The sequence below is a fragment of the Pseudophryne corroboree genome, chromosome 7 (genome assembly GCF_028390025.1).
Source record: "Pseudophryne corroboree isolate aPseCor3 chromosome 7, aPseCor3.hap2, whole genome shotgun sequence".
NCBI lineage: Eukaryota > Metazoa > Chordata > Amphibia > Anura > Myobatrachidae > Pseudophryne > Pseudophryne corroboree.
The window spans coordinates 437,204,769-437,222,900 of record NC_086450.1 but is presented as its reverse complement, the minus strand read 5'-3'; the positions used below and the strand labels follow the sequence as shown (position 1 = coordinate 437,222,900).

Sequence of the window (18,132 nt, the reverse complement as noted above, 5' to 3'; positions counted from 1 at the left end):
TGAAATAGTATATATATATACCCACATCCAACAGCGATAGCGAGTTTGTGATCTGCGATTCTGATGACCCTTTGGAAGGACCATCAGCCCCTTTAGGCCCCGCAGTTCAAACTTTACAACATTCCAGAACAAGCACAAAGCCACCCGTCGCAGGGGTCAAAACGCGAGGCAAAAGAGAAGACAAGTCTAAAAAAAGCAAGGCCAAGAAAAACTGATTTACAATCTATCCTCTAGAACATTAACACCAGCCGAAGAGAGTGTATTAAATAATGGCTTGTCCTTCGTCCCAACCAATATTCACCGGGATCTGAATTGGAAAGTCGAGTTACATCAATTTTCCCGTAAGCTTAGACTGCAAGAATTTTTTCAGAATTCCGCTTCCCTTACACAGAATACCCCCAATCAGCGATTTCTGTCAAAAAGAAGCACCTCTACCTTTGATCCAGTGTCCTCCAACAACTCCATTAAAACATTTACACGCATGATGGATGATTCAGTGAATAAATATGTCCACGCACAACCCACGCAACATTACAACCTCAGCCGCCAGGAACATTCAGCCTTACAACAGCTGTCCTCCTACCGGGACATCATAGTACGCCCCGCCGATAAGGGGGGCGCCATAGTTATACAGAATTTAGAAGACTACATGGCTGAAATTGAACGGCAACTTGCCGATAAGGAGGTCTATCAAAAATTACCGGGGGACCCCACAACACAGTATCAATTAGAATTACAGGAGATCCTACAGGAAGCGTCAACACAAGGATTACTGGACAGTAAAATCTTTAAAGCTCTTCAACAACCCTTTCCAGTAAGCCCCATCCTGTACAGTGTCCCCAAAATTCATAAGAATGCAACGCACCCACCGGGTCGACCCATAATCTCGGCTAGAGATTCATTGTACAGCCCAATTTCTTTATATCTAGATTGCATTCTTCAACCGCACGTAATTAAACAAGCAACATTAATTAAGGACACCACGTGTTTTCTAAAACGGCTATCAAGTATTAAAGAGATTCCGCAAGGCAGTATTCTGTGTACACTGGATATCAATAGTCTGTACACCTCCATCCCTCATCCAAAAGGGTTGGCGGCAGTCAGGCGGTTCTATGAGTCCCAATCCATCACTGACTTGGACATCGAGGTATTTATGAAGCTTCTGGAACTTACACTTTCTAGGAACTGAAGATAGGAATAACCAAATTGATTTGGAAGGGGCGCTTAAGCTGTGGCTCCAATTTATAATTAATAGCAGCTGTCTGTATAGGGTAGTCACACCTATAATATTACACAAACAGAATTAGCCAAGCAAAGATAAGACAGCGCTGACCGAAATGAATTGTAAAAATGATTTACAGTATTTATTACTAATTAAGCAATATAAAAGCACATAGAAACATATAAAATGAATATCTCACTGCACTGATGAATTTATAGTCACCATACATGGATTGTAATTCATATGCTGCTTGATGGAATGTCCCTGTAGGATCCGTACATTCAAATGTCCCTTATCCTGGGGTTGTAGCACAATCCCTGGGCCGAATTTTGTGTTGAAGACAACGCTGGAGGAATAACTGTCCCAGTGGTTTGGCAGTACAACGGGGAAGTCCTCACCAGTAATGCGTGGCAGTCTTGAAGTTCGGTCCTTGTTGGTGGATTTGGGTGTAAATAGCGCTATTTTTCGGAGTCCTTAGGGATCCAAGTGAAAGTGGATATCCAATAAAGGTGACTTAAGCTCACACCTGACGCGTTTCACAGCTACCTGCTGTTTTATCAAAGGTGACTTGGTCCTTGCTGGCAGTGTGATTTATACCTAAGTTAATTACTCAAATCATTACAGTTGATTAAACAATTCATTTCATCACATGTTTAAAAATTAATAAAAACCTCATTTTATATGGATAGACTCAAGGCAATCAGAGAAGTTAGATATAGTTCATAAATTTTATTACTTTATTAGTTAAAAAACTATGTTTAAAACAGTGTTTAATAGTCCGCTCGTGCTGGAACGCACGCGGACTTCCGGACTTCCGGCTTGTGACGAACGCGGACTTCCGGTTTCCGGCTTATGGCCCGCATTCGTCACTACCTGACATAATTTCATGATTCTCTGCCATTATGTCCCCCCCCCCCTTTTCCCTTGTCACCCATTCCGTTCCCCTTCCCTCCCCCCCCCCCCCCCTTTTCCCAAGTAAAAGTAAATAGTAATTATAAATCCTATGAATATAAGTGAATGTTCCAGATGGAGCAAAATCTACTGCTAAACTTAAAAACTGTTTTCTGAACACAACAGTTATAGAAACATCCATCACTAGCAGATTCCCTAAGGAATATGTATTCACTGAGATACCTGTATATATGGATATTAAAATTATATGAAGCATTTGCATTTTGGTTTATATCGACTGCTCAGATATGATTACTTTATAAAATGAATTTCCATCATAATAATTAATTCACAACTATGTTGCCAATAAGATCAAAAGATAAATGTATTACATAGCTCTGATTATGTGGGAATATATATGTTTAGGAAAGAGAGGTTATATTCTCTGTAACATTCTATGCGGGTCACGGATCAGAAATATATGTAACACAGCATATGATGCGCTATACGGAGCGCCGATCACATGACCCTGTACACACCATACGATTGGAGGGAAGACGGACTCTATCCCCATGACAACCGGTACACGTCACTGACTATAACAGAACCCTGCTCGAGACATACAATGATAGAAGTACCGCCTTCTGTGTGACGAATGCGGGCCATAAGCCGGAAACCGGAAGTCCGCGTTCGTCACAAGCCGGAAGTCCGGAAGTCCGCGTGCGTTCCAGCACGAGCGGACTATTAAACACTGTTTTAAACATAGTTTTTTAACTAATAAAGTAATAAAATTTATGAACTATATCTAACTTCTCTGATTGCCTTGAGTCTATCCATATAAAATGAGGTTTTTATTAATTTTTAAACGTGATGAAATGAATTGTTTAATCAGCTGTAATGATTTGAGTAATTAACTTAGGTATAAATCACACTGCCAGCAAGGACCAAGTCACCTTTGATAAAACAGCAGGTAGCTGTGAAACGCGTCAGGTGTGAGCTTAAGTCACCTTTATTGGATATCCACTTTCACTTGGATCCCTAAGGACTCCGAAAAATAGCGCTATTTACACCCAAATCCACCAACAAGGACCGAACTTCAAGACTGTCACGCATTACTGGTGAGGACTTCCCCGTTGTACTGCCAAACCACTGGGACAGTTATTCCTCCAGCGTTGTCTTCAACACAAAATTCGGCCCGGGGATTGTGCTACAACCCCAGGATAAGGGACATTTGAATGTACGGATCCTACAGGGACATTCCATCAAGCAGCATATGAATTACAATCCATGTATGGTGACTATAAATTCATCAGTGCAGTGAGATATTCATTTTATATGTTTCTATGTGCTTTTATATTGCTTAATTAGTAATAAATACTGTAAATCATTTTTACAATTCATTTCAGTCAGCGCTGTCTTATCTTTGCTTGACTTTCTAGGAACTACTTTATCTATAACGGCCAGTTCTACCGGCAGCTGTCCGGTTGCGCCATGGGTAGTAACGTGGCACCCAGCTACGCGAACATTTTCATGCTCCAGGAAGAAACAGAAATGTTCTTTACCGACGCGGACTACACACAGCACATTCGATGCTACATGCGCTACGTTGACGACCTGTTCATTCTCTGGACAGGTAGTGAGGAGTTGCTAATACGCATGATTGAGGGGATCAATAACCGAACAACCCGTGGCACGACACTTCCTACAGGCGGGCCACACATTAGCTCAGTTTAAACATATTCTTATTGACCACATCCCAGTGGCGTTAAGGGGTGGGGACCGTGATTGCTCAGATGTGAAAGCAGGTGGATCCACATCCTCAATACAGTATTCCCATGTGGCATGAATGAACGTCTCAACTGGACTGTTTTTGGAGAACGCTGAACATTGGCTTAATGACTCTATTAGGCATATGCCTTGTGTCTGTACCCCTGTTAGTTACTTATATTTAACCCATTGTTTTCTTTAACCTGGGGCTTGGACATGTGTCTTATACACATGGCAAAAGTATTAATATATGGACAGACACACATTGCATTCTGTTTTGTTTAGATACATGTATCATCGATTGGTGCTTCCTTTTCTCTTTCTTTCCCCCTTTTCTCTTTCTATTTCTTTCCTCCTTTTTTCCCCTTTTTTTCCCCTCTTGCTCTCTTCCTCTTCCTTTCCCTTCCTCTTCCTCTCCTTTTTTTCTTTTCTCTCTTTTCTACTCCCTACCTGTTTTTCCTAATGTTTTCCTCTCTTTTTCATTTTCTTCCTTCGGTCTTTTTTCTTTTCTTTCCCCTTCATTTAAATCTTGTTCTTTTTCTATTTTCCTTTGTTCCATTTCTCTTTCTTTTATTTTTGTTTCCTTAGTAGTTCCCACTATTCCATTCCTTCGCTTACCCCTTCTTTCCATCTCCTCTTCTCTATTTATCTTCCCACTTTTCCAGCATCTTGTTCTTCTTTCGTTTTCCTTACATCTGCCCCTTATCGTTTTTACAAATTGTGTCCTGTGCCAGGATTGCTATTAGTTTGCTTTCTCAGACCTGTGATTTAGTGCAGGTGGCTTTCACCTGTTTTCAGGATTATCCCATTGAGCCCCGTTACTAGTAGTGGGCACTGTGGTATGTTAAAGTTTGTGGTTTTATTCGCTAATTGTTATCTGTTAATTGTTATCTTTTCACACCTTTAATGTGATGCCTGTATTCTCACACAGCTTGCCCCGTGGAGGGCCGGGTAGATTACTCAGCGGCAACGCGCCGGCACCATGGCAACCTGACTGCGACGCTGTAGTGTGATTGCCTAGGTAACCAGGACGGAAGCCGGCTGACGTCACCAGAAGTGACGCTCCGCCATCAGTTGCAGACGGAAGCGCCCGCCGGGCCCGGCTCTCCCGCGGCAAGATGACTCCCACCTATTTAGGTAAGATGTCTTTGTTTATTACAACTTTGTAACTTCAGTTATGCCTGCCTTGACAACGGTGCTTGCGGCACCAAAACGTTGGCTGCTATAGGCATGTGAGCATTTTTTTTGATGTGAACCAGTAAATTATTTTTTCAAGTTCGGGAGTGCCACAGTCTCTTGCTGTTTACTATATATATATATATTGTTTTGGGAGGGAGCATTGGACCCCCTCACCACACTGATTGAGGAACATAACACCTCACTTAGCCCGGTAAAGCTAACTCTCACCACTAATGCTAATGAGATATGTTTCCTAGACATTAAGATTATAATTAAGGAGGGGAGAATCCAGACTGCGCTTTATAGTAAACCCACAGACCGCAATACATTGCTAAGGCACGACAGCTTCCACCCACCAGCCACTGTGAAAGGATTACCATATTCGCAGTTTTTAAGGGTGTGTAGAACCACCCGTGAAATGGAAGAACGACAGGTACAGTTAGACATTATGACCAACAAGTTTTTAGAGAGAGGGTATCCCCGTAAGCTTCTGAAATCAGCTAGGTCTAAAGCTTTAGAGAAAACGAGAGAGGAACTACTGCAGGGTAATCCCCCTAAACCTAAAACGTTAATATTACCATGGGTCAATGAATTTAATACAGCCAGCATGAGTACATGCAAAAAGGTACGGCAAATGTGGCCCATTGTCACCTTTGATCCAAATTTACCATCTTTACGTAACAGTAAAATTATGCCTTGCTACACTAGGAGTGCAAATTTAAAGGATTTACTTGTTAAGAATGATGTAACATCTTTAATTAACCCGTCAACAAGCACTCATTTTCTTACCCGAAAACCAGGATGCTATAGGTGCCTGGGGTGCACCAACTGCAGTTATATGCAGACAGGTGACTATATATCACACCCGCACACTGGCAAGAAAATTCCAATAAGATGGCCTCTCACTTGCAGCTCGACCTTTGTAGTATACGTACTGGTGTGCCCTTGTAGTTTGTACTATATTGGCAAGACCCAGTGCCAATTTAAAGAGAGAATGGCCCAACATAGGTCGGCCATCAGGGCGGCCTTACAGTCTGGCACCAGTGAGCAACCGGTTGCACGGCATTTCGCTCAGAGTAGACACAGCCTCACCTCGCTGCGTTATAAAATCGTGGACCAGGTCCCAGTGTCGCAGCGTGGTGGTAATAGACCCAAAAAATTATTACAACTTGAGGCACGGTGGATTTATAGACTTGACACCATCCACCCTAGGGGTCTTAATGAAAACCTAGGTTTAAGCTGTTTTCTATGACATAACAGTTTTCATGTAATAACATAATTACACATTGTGTAGATGGTTGGTGTATATTTATATACCAAGACTGCAGGTACACTACGTCTAGCTGTAGATTTTAAAGAAAATTCCCCACATGACGTATAATGGTTCACATTATTATGATCAGTATATTAGTTGATCTAGATAGTAATATAGCCTGTAGTTACTGATAATATGTGCTGCAGATAGCATAAAGAGCGGAGGTTTTTATAACATATCTTTTCCACACATTTTGTCATTTATATTTTTTCAATATATCTTTATATATGAGGAAGATTTATTACATCAAATTTCAGCATATTGATATATTTTTATTGATGTTTTGTGAAGGTACAAGTATTGTGTTCACATATCACACAAGGGTTAATACCTGAGTGTGTCTTAGACACTAAGTTTTGACTGTCACTTATTTATCACCACCTATTATTATTATCTTGCAGTCATTCATTTTTAATCTATTTTTCATTGATTGTCACCATTAATTGTTTTGTATTTTTATACAGTAATGTTGTGCATATTTTAAGTTTATTGTATGTTGTTTCATAGATTGATTAAATCTGTTTCCATGGTTACAGAATGTGTGCATGTCCACAGCCGTCGCGGGATGACGTCCGGGTGCGGGATGACGTCACTTCCGGGTCAGACAGGGAGACGCGACCGGAAGTGCGGGACCCGTGGCTCCGGCCGGCGTCGCCGCGGCGAGGGTTGGCGCTTCTAGACATGGTAAGGTATTTATTGTTGTTTTTCACTGTGTGTACTTGTGTTTGGTTTGTCCTGAGGAAGGGGGTACGTCCCCCGAAACGTAGACGTGATTAAACACGGATTGGTTTCGTTTCACCACATTATCAGTCTCCGAGTGCCGCCTTTTCTCTCCACATATAAAGGTCTTTTATAAAATGACGTCACCAGGAGCAGCATTACGGTACCTCCTGCAGCCCAACTGAAATGCAGCGCTTGCCCGGAGACTGGCCAAGCAGGCTGTAGTGTTGGTGCCGCTGCACAGTGTCCTGCAGCGCACCCCAATACTATAGTACTGTGAAGAAATGCAAAATAAACTACCGCTCCCAGAATCCCTTGCCGTGCAGCAAGGGCTGCTGGGTGCGGTAGTTTCTTTTGAGTTTCTTCACAGTACTGTCCACCCAAAACAAATTACTGCTTACAGAAGCCCTTGTAGCCGGACAGGAAGGGCTGCTGGTATTGGTAGTTTATTTTGAGATTCTTTACAGTACTGTAGTGCTGTGTGGTGCCAGGCATGGTGCGGCCGCACCAACACCACTGCCTGATTTGTGAGTGCTGCACAGGGGGCAGATCAGGTAAAAGGTGGGCATTATTTTGGGGGCTTAATATGGTGTTGGGCATTACTGTAGGGGCATAATATGGTGTCGGGCATTACTGCTTATCCCATCAACGTGTGCCACTGTATTTTTAAAAAAACTATTTACTCACCAATTGATGTCCCACCTCAGTGGTAGATCCACCCACATCTGCCCCGCCCACAGTTCCTGAACCTATTTTCCTAGAAACACTAGCACTGTATATATATATATATATATATATATATAAAATAAAAGGTGTATGGCGGCACTCACGCAGACTGACTCTAATCATTGAAGATAGGTTTCCCTTTAATATATATGTGACATAATATATATGTGACCGACGGTTATGTATTATGTGCAGCTATGTGACTGGCATGCAGACCCACGTGCACTGTTCCCACTCGTGGGTGTTCACGACACCCATAGAGTGGGTATAGAACCTGTGGCGAAGGCAGTGAGCCCGCAAGGGGCTTGTTGTGCTCGCCCCAACCCCAACTACCACCCGCTTATTTATTTTTTTAGTATGCTGCAGTTTATATATTAATACTTTTCATGTTGATGCTTTCTGAACACTAACATTGAAGATGTTTAAGCCCTATATACTGTATATATGTCCAGGTGATCTAAAGTTGATGCTCCAGCATTGTGCACGTTAATGTGTCAGATGTCCATGTGTTAGGCACATGAGGTAATTTGGTTCCATATGGATGGAAGGGAAAAGGTGTCCTAATGGACAGCATCAGTTTACACTTACTCCCCAATTTCCCTTCACAGCCAGCAAACAGGAAACGATGTTCTCCAGAATGGATCCCCTCCCATCTCTCTGCCCTTCCACACGCTCCCTGACGCCCCCTGACATGCAGCTGTAATAAGATGAGCTGAAGCAAAGTAAGGGAACGTAATATTTCCAGAGTTCTTTACATCCTGAGGGAATTCAACTGCTGTGGAACTACAAGTGTCGCCATGCCGGAACCTAGATGCACAACAGACGGAGAACCACAGGCCTGCTCTACCTGTTCAGTTATTCTCCCGGTGTATGAACCCCAACATAAAATAATGTAAATGGCAATTTACTACAGTAGTTGAAAAAATGGCTTTGGGGGAGAGGTATCAAGCCTTCTAGAATCTGATTAGTTGCTGGGGCAACACCTACACTCTGCCTTTTCACAAGTTTTAATAACTGTACCCCAGTCTACCCTATCTACTTATTTGTACTGGTCATGATCGGGATGCATGACGCATTGCATTTAGCATGCGCTGCACCCCGACAGTCATCGCAAGCATAACGGTGTTCATAAACCCGAATGCTTGAAGAAGCCGCAAAGGACTGTTCTCCCGGTAAGAGCTGTCCTTTGCAATAGAAATACTTCCAGGTTTAGGACTTGGGAGTCCTCCTGCGCTAGTGTCGAGAGATGCACAGGCTGCGGTGAGTGCTGAGAGGGATCCGATTGGATCCCTCTCAGGAAGTAAAAGCAAAAAGAAGCCCAACCTATCCCAACTGGCATTTTCTGAGGTTTGGCCGCAGTTTTACCTTTGCTGCATCCCGCCCACAGTGCGAAGCTATTCTGCACGGGAATTATATTGTTATGCTGTGTCTCATCCCTAGTGTCAGGACAAAGTGCAATTTCTGAAACTATAAGAGGCTGCATGGTGTGCCCCAGCTTTAATTAGTTTATAACATCTGCCATAAAATAGTACCATATTTTAATTTGCATTCTTTCAGTGGCCTCTCCCTTCTTGGGCCCCTGCTTTAGAGAGAGACGAAAAATGCCCTCTTGACTTTTGCTACATGCTAATAATCTATTTAAAATAGTGAAATAAACGGACATGCATTGCTACTTTTGTAGCTATAACTAGTAAATAATTGTCAGGCCTGTTCAGAACCATAACCAGTGCTGTGTGGGTGTGGCTAGTGACATGTGGGTGTGGCCAGTACTGTGGATGTGACCAGTGCTGTGTGGGTGTGGCCAGTACTGTGTGGGTGTGGCCAGTGCTGTGTGGGTAGGGTTGTGTCTATGTTACCTTCGTGCTAAGGACCTGGACGTGACAAAACGAGAGGGCAGGAGAGAACTTACAGCACCTAAATGTCTTCTTCGTTCTCCGTTCGTTTGGGGGAATTTTTTTTCTCTATGCATTGGACCCTCGCCACAATTTACTATTCGAAATAGATTGTGACATGGACCCAGGGGGTTATGGGAAAGGTCCTCTCCACGAGGGTAAACTAGACGCTACCGTGTGGGTAGTGGCATGAGGGTGTGATCAGTACTGTATGGGTGTGGCCTGTGTTGTGTAGGTGTGACTAGTGTCATGTGGGTGTGACCAGTGCTGTGTGGGCGTGGCAAGTGTGGTGTGGGTGTGACCAGTGTTGTATGTGTGTGGCCAGTGTCATGTGGGTGTGACCGGTGATGTGTGGGCGTGGCCAGTGATGTGTGGGTATGGCCAGTGCCCTGTGGGCATATACATCCCTACATTATCATAACCAATTATCATACTCAATTTCTCCTTAAATATCTAAAAGCAGAAGAATTTCATAATTTTATGAGGACAATAGAAATACACATTTAATACTTGTGATTTATGGCCTCCAGTGTGGCCAACTTGGCAGCTGGTCATCAACATGCTCTCATGATGATGGGCCTATTTCTATGTGGAGGCCTGGAGCTGCAGCCCTATTTGCCGCATTGTTAATCTCGCCCTGATTTTACTGGGGCACGTAATCCTTTGCTTTGTGAAATATGCCATTGTTCTGTACTGTAGCTTTAAATATATATATATATATATATATATATAACAGGCACTATAAACCCTCCACGCAGTCTAGCTTTGGTGGGAACGCAGAAAAAGCCCATTTAAAAATCCTGATTGCAACGCATACAATAACTAGGGCTTGATAAAATCGGTAGTCTGGATTAAGGCCAGTTTTGTGCTGATCTGGGTTATAGCCAATAAGGATGTATTTTCACCACAGTCAATTATCAGGGCATAGACGGGACGCACCACCCAATCCTGGGCGGATCGGAGGCCGCTTCTCCTTGATCAAATCTGTCTCCAAAGACAAAAAGAACACAGAGAAAAATCTGACTGGCTCTGAGCTGTATAAAGCGGTTCCCATGAGATTCATATAAATATTTCCATCCTATTACAGAACAGTGTTAATGAAACCAGTCAGTGGTTTAGACACAGTGACCAACATTTGAACACGAGGGGCTAAACTGCATTGAGCCAATAATGTACAAGGGTGATCGTGTCTGTTCTTCAGGTCAACACAAATCAAAGCAAGCAAATATGTGTTTAATCAGTCACGAAGAACCTTGAAAATTTGGCCGGCACGAGTCACATGTTCTGGGAAAGGGATTGAGAAATAGCTGTCAGGTAAAAGTTTCACATTTTAAGATAAGTAGGGAAATATCACTTTAGTTTACAACAGAGTTAATAGAGATCTAAATTGATACTTTGTGCTGCTGGGGAACCCTGCTTCTTCCACTGTATAGATCTCAGTCTGTGGCTTCATGCTCTAAAAAAACTGCCCTAAAAAAACTGCCCTTATGGCGCAATCTAAAACCACCTGCCTGCATTACCCTCCTCACATCATGTCACTAGCCCTGACCTCACTCACAATGACACGTCACTCATCTCTGTGCTGCTGGAGGACTCTGCTCTTCTCAGTCTGTGGCTTCATGCTGCCTGAATTACCCTCCTCACATCATGTCACTAGCCCTGTCCTCACTGACACGTCACTCATCTCCTTATATACTCTGTGCTGCTGGAAGACTCTGCTCTTTCCACTACATAGCTCTCAGTCTGTGGCTTCATGCTGCCTGAATTACCCTCCTCACATCATGTCACTAGCCCTGTCCTCACTGACACATCACTCATCTCCTTATATACTCTGTGCTGCTGGAAGACTCTGCTCTTTCCAATATATAGATCTCAGTCTGTGGCTTCATGCTGCCTCCATTCCCCTCCTCACATCATGTCACTGCCCCTGTCAAATGCAGCCCAGTCCTCACTTACACATAACTCATCTCCTGATATACTCTGTGCTGCTGGGGATCCTGCTCCTTCCACTATAAAACACTCAGGCTGTGGCTTCCTGCTGCCTCCATTCCCCTCCTCACATCATGTCACTGCCCCTGTCAAATGCAGCCCCGTCCTCACTTACACATAACTCATCTCCTGATATACTCTGTGCTGCTGGGGATCCTGCTCCTTCCACTATATAACACTCAGGCTGTGGCTTCCTGCTGCCTCCATTCCCCTCCTCACATCATGTCACTGCCCCTGTCACATGCAGCCCTGTCCTCACTGACACATCACTCCTCTCCTGATATACTCTGTGCTGTTGGGGGAAAGGGCTCTGCCAATATGACGTGGTTCTATGAAACTTGCCCCCTCTCAATGAAGTTGCCGCATTTAACATGAGGAGACAGGACCAAGTGATGTGTGTCACTGGGCCCCTCACCCACCTCCAGTCAGCTGCACCTCTCCTCTGGGCTTCTCCTGGAGGAGAGAGTGCAGAAGTAGGTAAGTATGCATCAGCTGCTGGGGCCAAGTACAGAAACCTATGGGGCGGCTTTGTGGCCAGAAATGGATGGACGGCAACAGATATCTCCGAATAATCCTAAATAAATATGCCCCTTTATAGAAGTTATATTTTGCATGTTTTTTTTTGTTTTTTTGTTTTTTTACTGTACAATTTTGTGGTGACGACACCAGATATAATCCAGTTTAACAACTGCCTGGGCTATTATAGCTAAAATAAGAGAGAGTGCTACAGTGGTCGGGTGACCCCGGGTCACGACAGGAAGCGGGAGATGGATTACATACAGGCCCTCAGCTGGCAGGAGGTCACTGCATGTATATATCCCAAGCAACTGACTGACAAACCCTGCAACAAGAGTATCAGCCTTGCATTTAGCAAAGCTCCTGATTACGCTTGGGGGGGGGGGGACATGATCCTTCCACAATTTCCTATTGTAACCAGACGTAATCTGCACCCTTTACCTCAATTTCATCTCCTTCATAATCCACTCTAACAAGCCGTGCGGACGCGCAGTCCAAGAGCTTCCTTCTGACAAGACTTTAAAGAGTTGAAATGAAACATTAGTTCAGGTTATAATTGCAATTAAGCGAGGAACAAGATCCGGTGGCTGCCGTGTTCCTGGGTAATTAGTTAGATTTGTAGAAGGAACGCATTACAATTTAGCTTTGGACAACAGAGTCAGGCTTGGCAAGGAGAGGCGGAACTTTACAAGCATATTAATTAAGAAGAGAAGACGGGAATTCTGAAGAGGGAGGGGTGGAGAGATAAAAGCGTCTATTGTGTGTAGTCTCTTGCCAAGATTTATCAATTTGTGCAGTCAGAGATAATAACGTGACGGAAGCACACTCTGGAACACCTATGAAAACAACCAACAATTAAATAATCTTCTTTTGGGAGTTGTGTAACCCGTTAGAGCGTACCCGTCAGCACCAGTCTGCGGCAGCAGCAGCCTTTTCCAGGGCTGAGCCCGGCCCTTGCTGAGATTACATTTTACTCATCCCCAAAACTGCAGAGTTTATAGACTCTGACAATGATGTGTGAATAATGTGAGCATTACCCAGTTTTCCACATTACCTTATTTTTGCTGTACTGTGCCCTTGTATTATGCCAACCTCATTATCCCACATTATGTAAAGCTTCGAGCTGCTAATTAACAGGGGGAAACTTTGGAAACGGACACGAAGGGCAATGGCTGCAGTTTTTCCAGGGTGAATTCGCTTCAGAAAGAAAGAGCAGCAGCAGAGGAACTGACCTGACTGCAGCGAAGCGTGAGGCAGCTGACAATTGACAGAGGTGTTTTGGGGACGAATAGGTGAAGGTGAAAGCGAGCAAGTGAATGTGAAAGCGCACAGGTGAAGGTGAAAGCGCACAGGTGAAGGTGAAAGCGAGCAGGTGAATGTGAAAGCACACAGGTGAAGGTGAAAGCGCACAGGTGAAGGTGAAAGCGCACAGGTGAAGGTGAAAGTGCACAGGTGAAGGTGATAGCGAGCAGGTGAAGGTGATAGCGAGCAGGTGAAGGCGAAATCGCACAGATAAAGGTGATAGCAAGCAAGATAGAAAGCGAGAAGGTGAGGATGGTAGCATGCAGGTGAGGGTGGTAGCACAGAGGTGAGTGTGGTAATATGCAGGTAAAGGTGGTAGCACACAGGTGAGGGTGGTATCAAGCAAGTGAAGGCAGTAGCGAGCGGGTGAAGGTGATAGCGCATAGCTGAAGGTGATAGTGAGCAAGTGAAAGTGATAGCGAGCAGGTGAAAGTGAAAGCGGGCAAGTGAAAGTGGGCAGGTGAAAGTGAAAGCGGGCAGGTGAAAGTGAAAGCGGGCAAGTGAAAGTGGGCAGGTGAAAGTGAAAGCGGGCAGGTGAAAGTGAAAGCGGGCAAGTGAAAGTGATAGCGAGCAGGTGAAAGTGAAAGCGGGCAAGTGAAAGTGGGCAGGTGAAAGTGATAGCGAGCAGGTGAGGGTGGTAGCATGCATGGTGAGAGTGGTAGTGTGCAGGTGAAGGTAGTAGTGCACAGCTGAAGGTCGTGGTGTATAGGCAGAATTGGTAACAGATAAATGTTATCTGTTATCTGAGAGAACAGTTAAGAGCTAAGAGCTTTGAATGGGCGCTTAGCTGCTCTTTGTACGTATAGCATAACATGGATTATGCAAGAAAAAGATTTCACACACGAGCAATCTGAATTATTCATACAGCCGTCTGCACACATTCCCTGTAGGAAGCTACCTGGAACACTTCGGAGACATACGTCAGGAACGTGTGGTCCTCAGAGATTCTAAACCCAGCTTGTTAGAAATACTCTTTCCTAACTCAATTAGGACGCGGTCCCCAGGCTCCGCCAAGCTCCTTCCTACCTGCCTCTTCCACTGCATGGAGCTAATTGAATCATTACTTTAATGTCTTCATCAGCGGCCGCGCCATGTTAGCTAGTCACATGGCCTGGACTGCAGGCACGATCCTCACCTCCAGACCCAGATTCACGGAGTGATCTCTTGGGCAACATGAACAGCTGGGCAAACTGCCTGGCACACAGAGGCCAATGACCCGGGAACAACTGCAGTGTGACTGTCATATCAGTCTGCAGGTCACATTCACAGGCAATCAGCTTTGTGTATATTATTAACAGTTTCTTATATAGATGGAGCAGAGTTTATTACAGTCAAAAACATATCTGGGCAAGATGGTGGAGTATTAAACGGAGAATCTGTGCCACCATAGGGCTACTGGATTTAGCTAATAATACTCATGAATTATTCTGTGCCGTAGGGCCTGAATCAAAGTCGCACAGGTAGTGGAGTTTTTTTCCTTTCTTTTATCCGAAAGATGCACCAGGCAGTATTTCAGAGTCCACGGACATTGACCGTGGACGCACAGATGCACACAAAGAAAGGTCTTTGTAGGGCCACTTGCATAAAGTTGCAGACGACTCAAAATCAGCCCCTTAAAGTGGTATTTATAGCACTACATTCTACTGCATCTGCGTGGTTAAATATGACACAATGAATGTTGTTTTATGGATTACACTAATCCGATGGTACCGACTACGCAGGACGAACAAAAGTGCTGTGTTCTCAGATTTGTTCCTGATTGCCGTGTTCCAGAATAATATGTGTCCCAGGTCACTCCAGTTCCTGCAGTAAGATGAATCCCCCCCAGCTCCCCGGAGCCTGAACTCTCAGCTCTCCGCTCTGCTTCATGTCAATGTTACATTTTCATGGCCTACGACTAGTGTTTGTTAAAGACCTCTGTACAAAATCCCTAACGAGCCTGCAGCGTGAGCGGGCGAATCAGGAAGTGGCGGCTGAGGAGGGGAAACAGACCCCCAACAGAAGAGCTCTAGGCCCCTGAGATATTTTAAACACAACGAGGAGGGGCGCAGGCCGCAGGTTGCACAAGTTACAGCCGAAAATGCTTGCTGTCTAGTTACGAGTTACAACCAATAAGATAGTTGCTTTGTTTAAAGCAGTGATTTTTAACCTTTTTCAACTCGCGGCACACTCATAAGATTTTTAAATTGCCAAGGCACACCATCAGTGCGCCACGGGAAAAAAAACCACATTGGTCCCCACAGTAATTAAACAGACGGGATTCCGCTGTCGGTATACTGACAGCCAACATCCCGTTTGTCAGTAAAACATATATATTCCTTAATAATGCCACACACTGTCCCTCCAGTAATTCCACTCACTGCCCCCAATAATAATTGCTGCTGTTCCCATCTCCTCCCCCCCCCCCCTCCCCCGATTCCAAACATTGCTTACATAAATAAATACATTTTTTATTTTAAATGTAAAACCTGCAGCTGAGCTGTGATGGCAGCATGGATGGAGGAGCTGCAGTGGTCAGTGGACGGACGGGCACTCCAGGCAGGAATGCGACGTGGAGTGGCCAGTTAGCGGGTGAGCAGGCACTGCAGGCAGGAATAAGACGTGGCCAAACAGAGAGCCGCCGCCCGCCGCAATCAATAGCCGGCTCGGGCAGCGCTGTGCAGTGTGCACTTCCGTGTGCATGACTCATAGGTCACGCACGCGGAAGTGCAAACAGCACATCACTGCCCGAGCCGGCTATTGATTGCGGCGGCTCTCTGGTTGCAGGCGCCAATGGATCTGTCTGGCGGGCAGCAGCGGGGAGCATCTCTGGCGGCGGCACACCTAGATATCGCTCACGGCACACTAGTGTGCCGCGGCACAGCGGTTGAAAACCGCTGGTTTAAAGTATAGTATTGAAAGCTGATTGGCTGATTTTACGCATAATGTAGGAGCAATTACAGTGGTCTTGCGTCCAACTGCCCCATGTGCTGTCTGCCTGCTAGTAAACCACAAGTGTAAGCACATACATACAGTAACACAAAAAGTGGAGAGAATTCAGTAACTGCATAAAACAGGCACAAAAGATAAATAAACCTAAAATGTAAACAATGCGACATGTAAGCCGCCACCCACCGCAGAGAGATCCCCATCCCACTGGTATATACCTGCTTGCCGTTCTCTGTGCTGTGGTTGTTCTGCAGCTGGTCCTCGTGGCTAGTGACCTCCTTCAGTTTCCAGGCCTCGCCGTTGTTGTTTCCCACAGACGGGGAGGAAGGCACACTGGAGTTAGGCTGAGACTCAGCAGGCGAGCTGGACTGTGAAAGGCGTCGGTGCTCATCTGCCTTTCTGTCAACGACAAGTAACCGCGTCTCATTCTCTATGGCTTTAATGCGCTGGACCACCTGGGCAAGGAAGAGAAGGGGAGGAGTCGTTAGCGTCATACTGCAGCGCAGTGCTTGTATCAACAGTTCATGCTGGAGTAGTATGCAACGCTCTGCAGAGGAAACACACTGGTCTTAGCTCAGGATAGTCGGCCATTTCCAGGAATGTGACCAGGCGGTCTTTCTGCCCACAGAACACAATGCACCTTGAAGCAATAGCCCTATTTTGGTGTAAATACTGACAATACTGATTCAATTGAAAGAGCAGCAGGAGCAGGAGACAAAGTAGTGATGGGAGATTTTAACTATCCAGAGATAAACTGGAAAAACGATTCATGTGATACTGCTAGGGGCAATATGTTTTTAAACACGCTAAATGATAATTACTTAGTTCAATTAATCGAGGAACCAACTAGGTACATGCAATCTTAGACCTGGTATTTACAAACAATGGGGATTTGGTATCAGGTATTATAGTAGGGGAACCCATAGGGCCCATATAGACTGGCCGATGCGGGAGAGATGTGTGCTGAGCGAACCGCTCAGCACACATCTCTCCCGACGCTCAGCACAGCGCGATCTGTGCTGAGCGTGCGGGGGAAGACGGGGTGGCCGCTCATTTCACCCAGCGGGTGAAATGAGCGACCCGCTAGATTGGCCTGCACGGCAGGCCAATCTAGCACCAGCGATAGCGATGCGCGGGGCTGCGCATTGCTATCGCTGTAAGGGGTACACACGGAGCGATCAGGCTTATATTCTAAGCAATCTAGTCAGATTGCTTAGAATATCGCTCCGTGAGTACCCCCCTATAGGAAACAGCGACCACAATATGGTCACATTCAATATCAGTTTTCATAAACAGCCCTATACTGGCTCAACTAGGACTCTAAACTTTAGCAAAGCAAATTTTGAAAAGATCATGGTATTTTTCAGGGATATTGAATGGGAAGGTTTGTTTTTAGGAAAAAATACTACGGAGAAATGGGAGGTACTAAAATTCCTGCTAGCTAAAAATACACTTAAATTTATTCCTACGAGCAGCAAAAAAAAGGAATAAAAATCATAAACCCATGTGGCTTAACAAAAAGATAAAGGAACTTATGGGCAAGAAAAGGCGAGCATTTAAAAAATACAAATCTGACGGGGAAGCAGAGTCATTTCAGCACTATGAGGAATGTAACAAAATATGCAAAAAGGAAATAAGAGCGGCTAAAGTAGAAACTGAAAAACTAGTAGCAAAGGAAAGCAAAG

General features: G+C 44.7%; 1 protein-coding gene and 1 long non-coding RNA gene across 2 annotated transcripts in view; one reads left to right on the top strand and one right to left on the bottom strand.

Annotated features, from left to right (window-relative positions):
• LOC134945538 (uncharacterized) overlaps positions 1-9,473 on the top strand; it is a 71,481-nt gene extending 62,008 nt beyond the window's left edge. The window contains exons 2-4 of the long non-coding RNA XR_010182125.1: positions 4,812-5,017; positions 6,911-7,058; positions 8,429-9,473. This is a non-coding gene — a long non-coding RNA (uncharacterized LOC134945538). The remainder of the gene's footprint in view (positions 1-4,811; positions 5,018-6,910; positions 7,059-8,428) is intronic.
• The window catches only part of NHERF2 (NHERF family PDZ scaffold protein 2), a 150,360-nt gene that overhangs the window by 93,690 nt on the left and 38,538 nt on the right, over positions 1-18,132 (bottom strand). Inside the window, exon 2 of the mRNA XM_063934891.1 lies at positions 16,666-16,902. Coding sequence (XP_063790961.1) covers positions 16,666-16,902 — 237 coding nt within the window. The remainder of the gene's footprint in view (positions 1-16,665; positions 16,903-18,132) is intronic.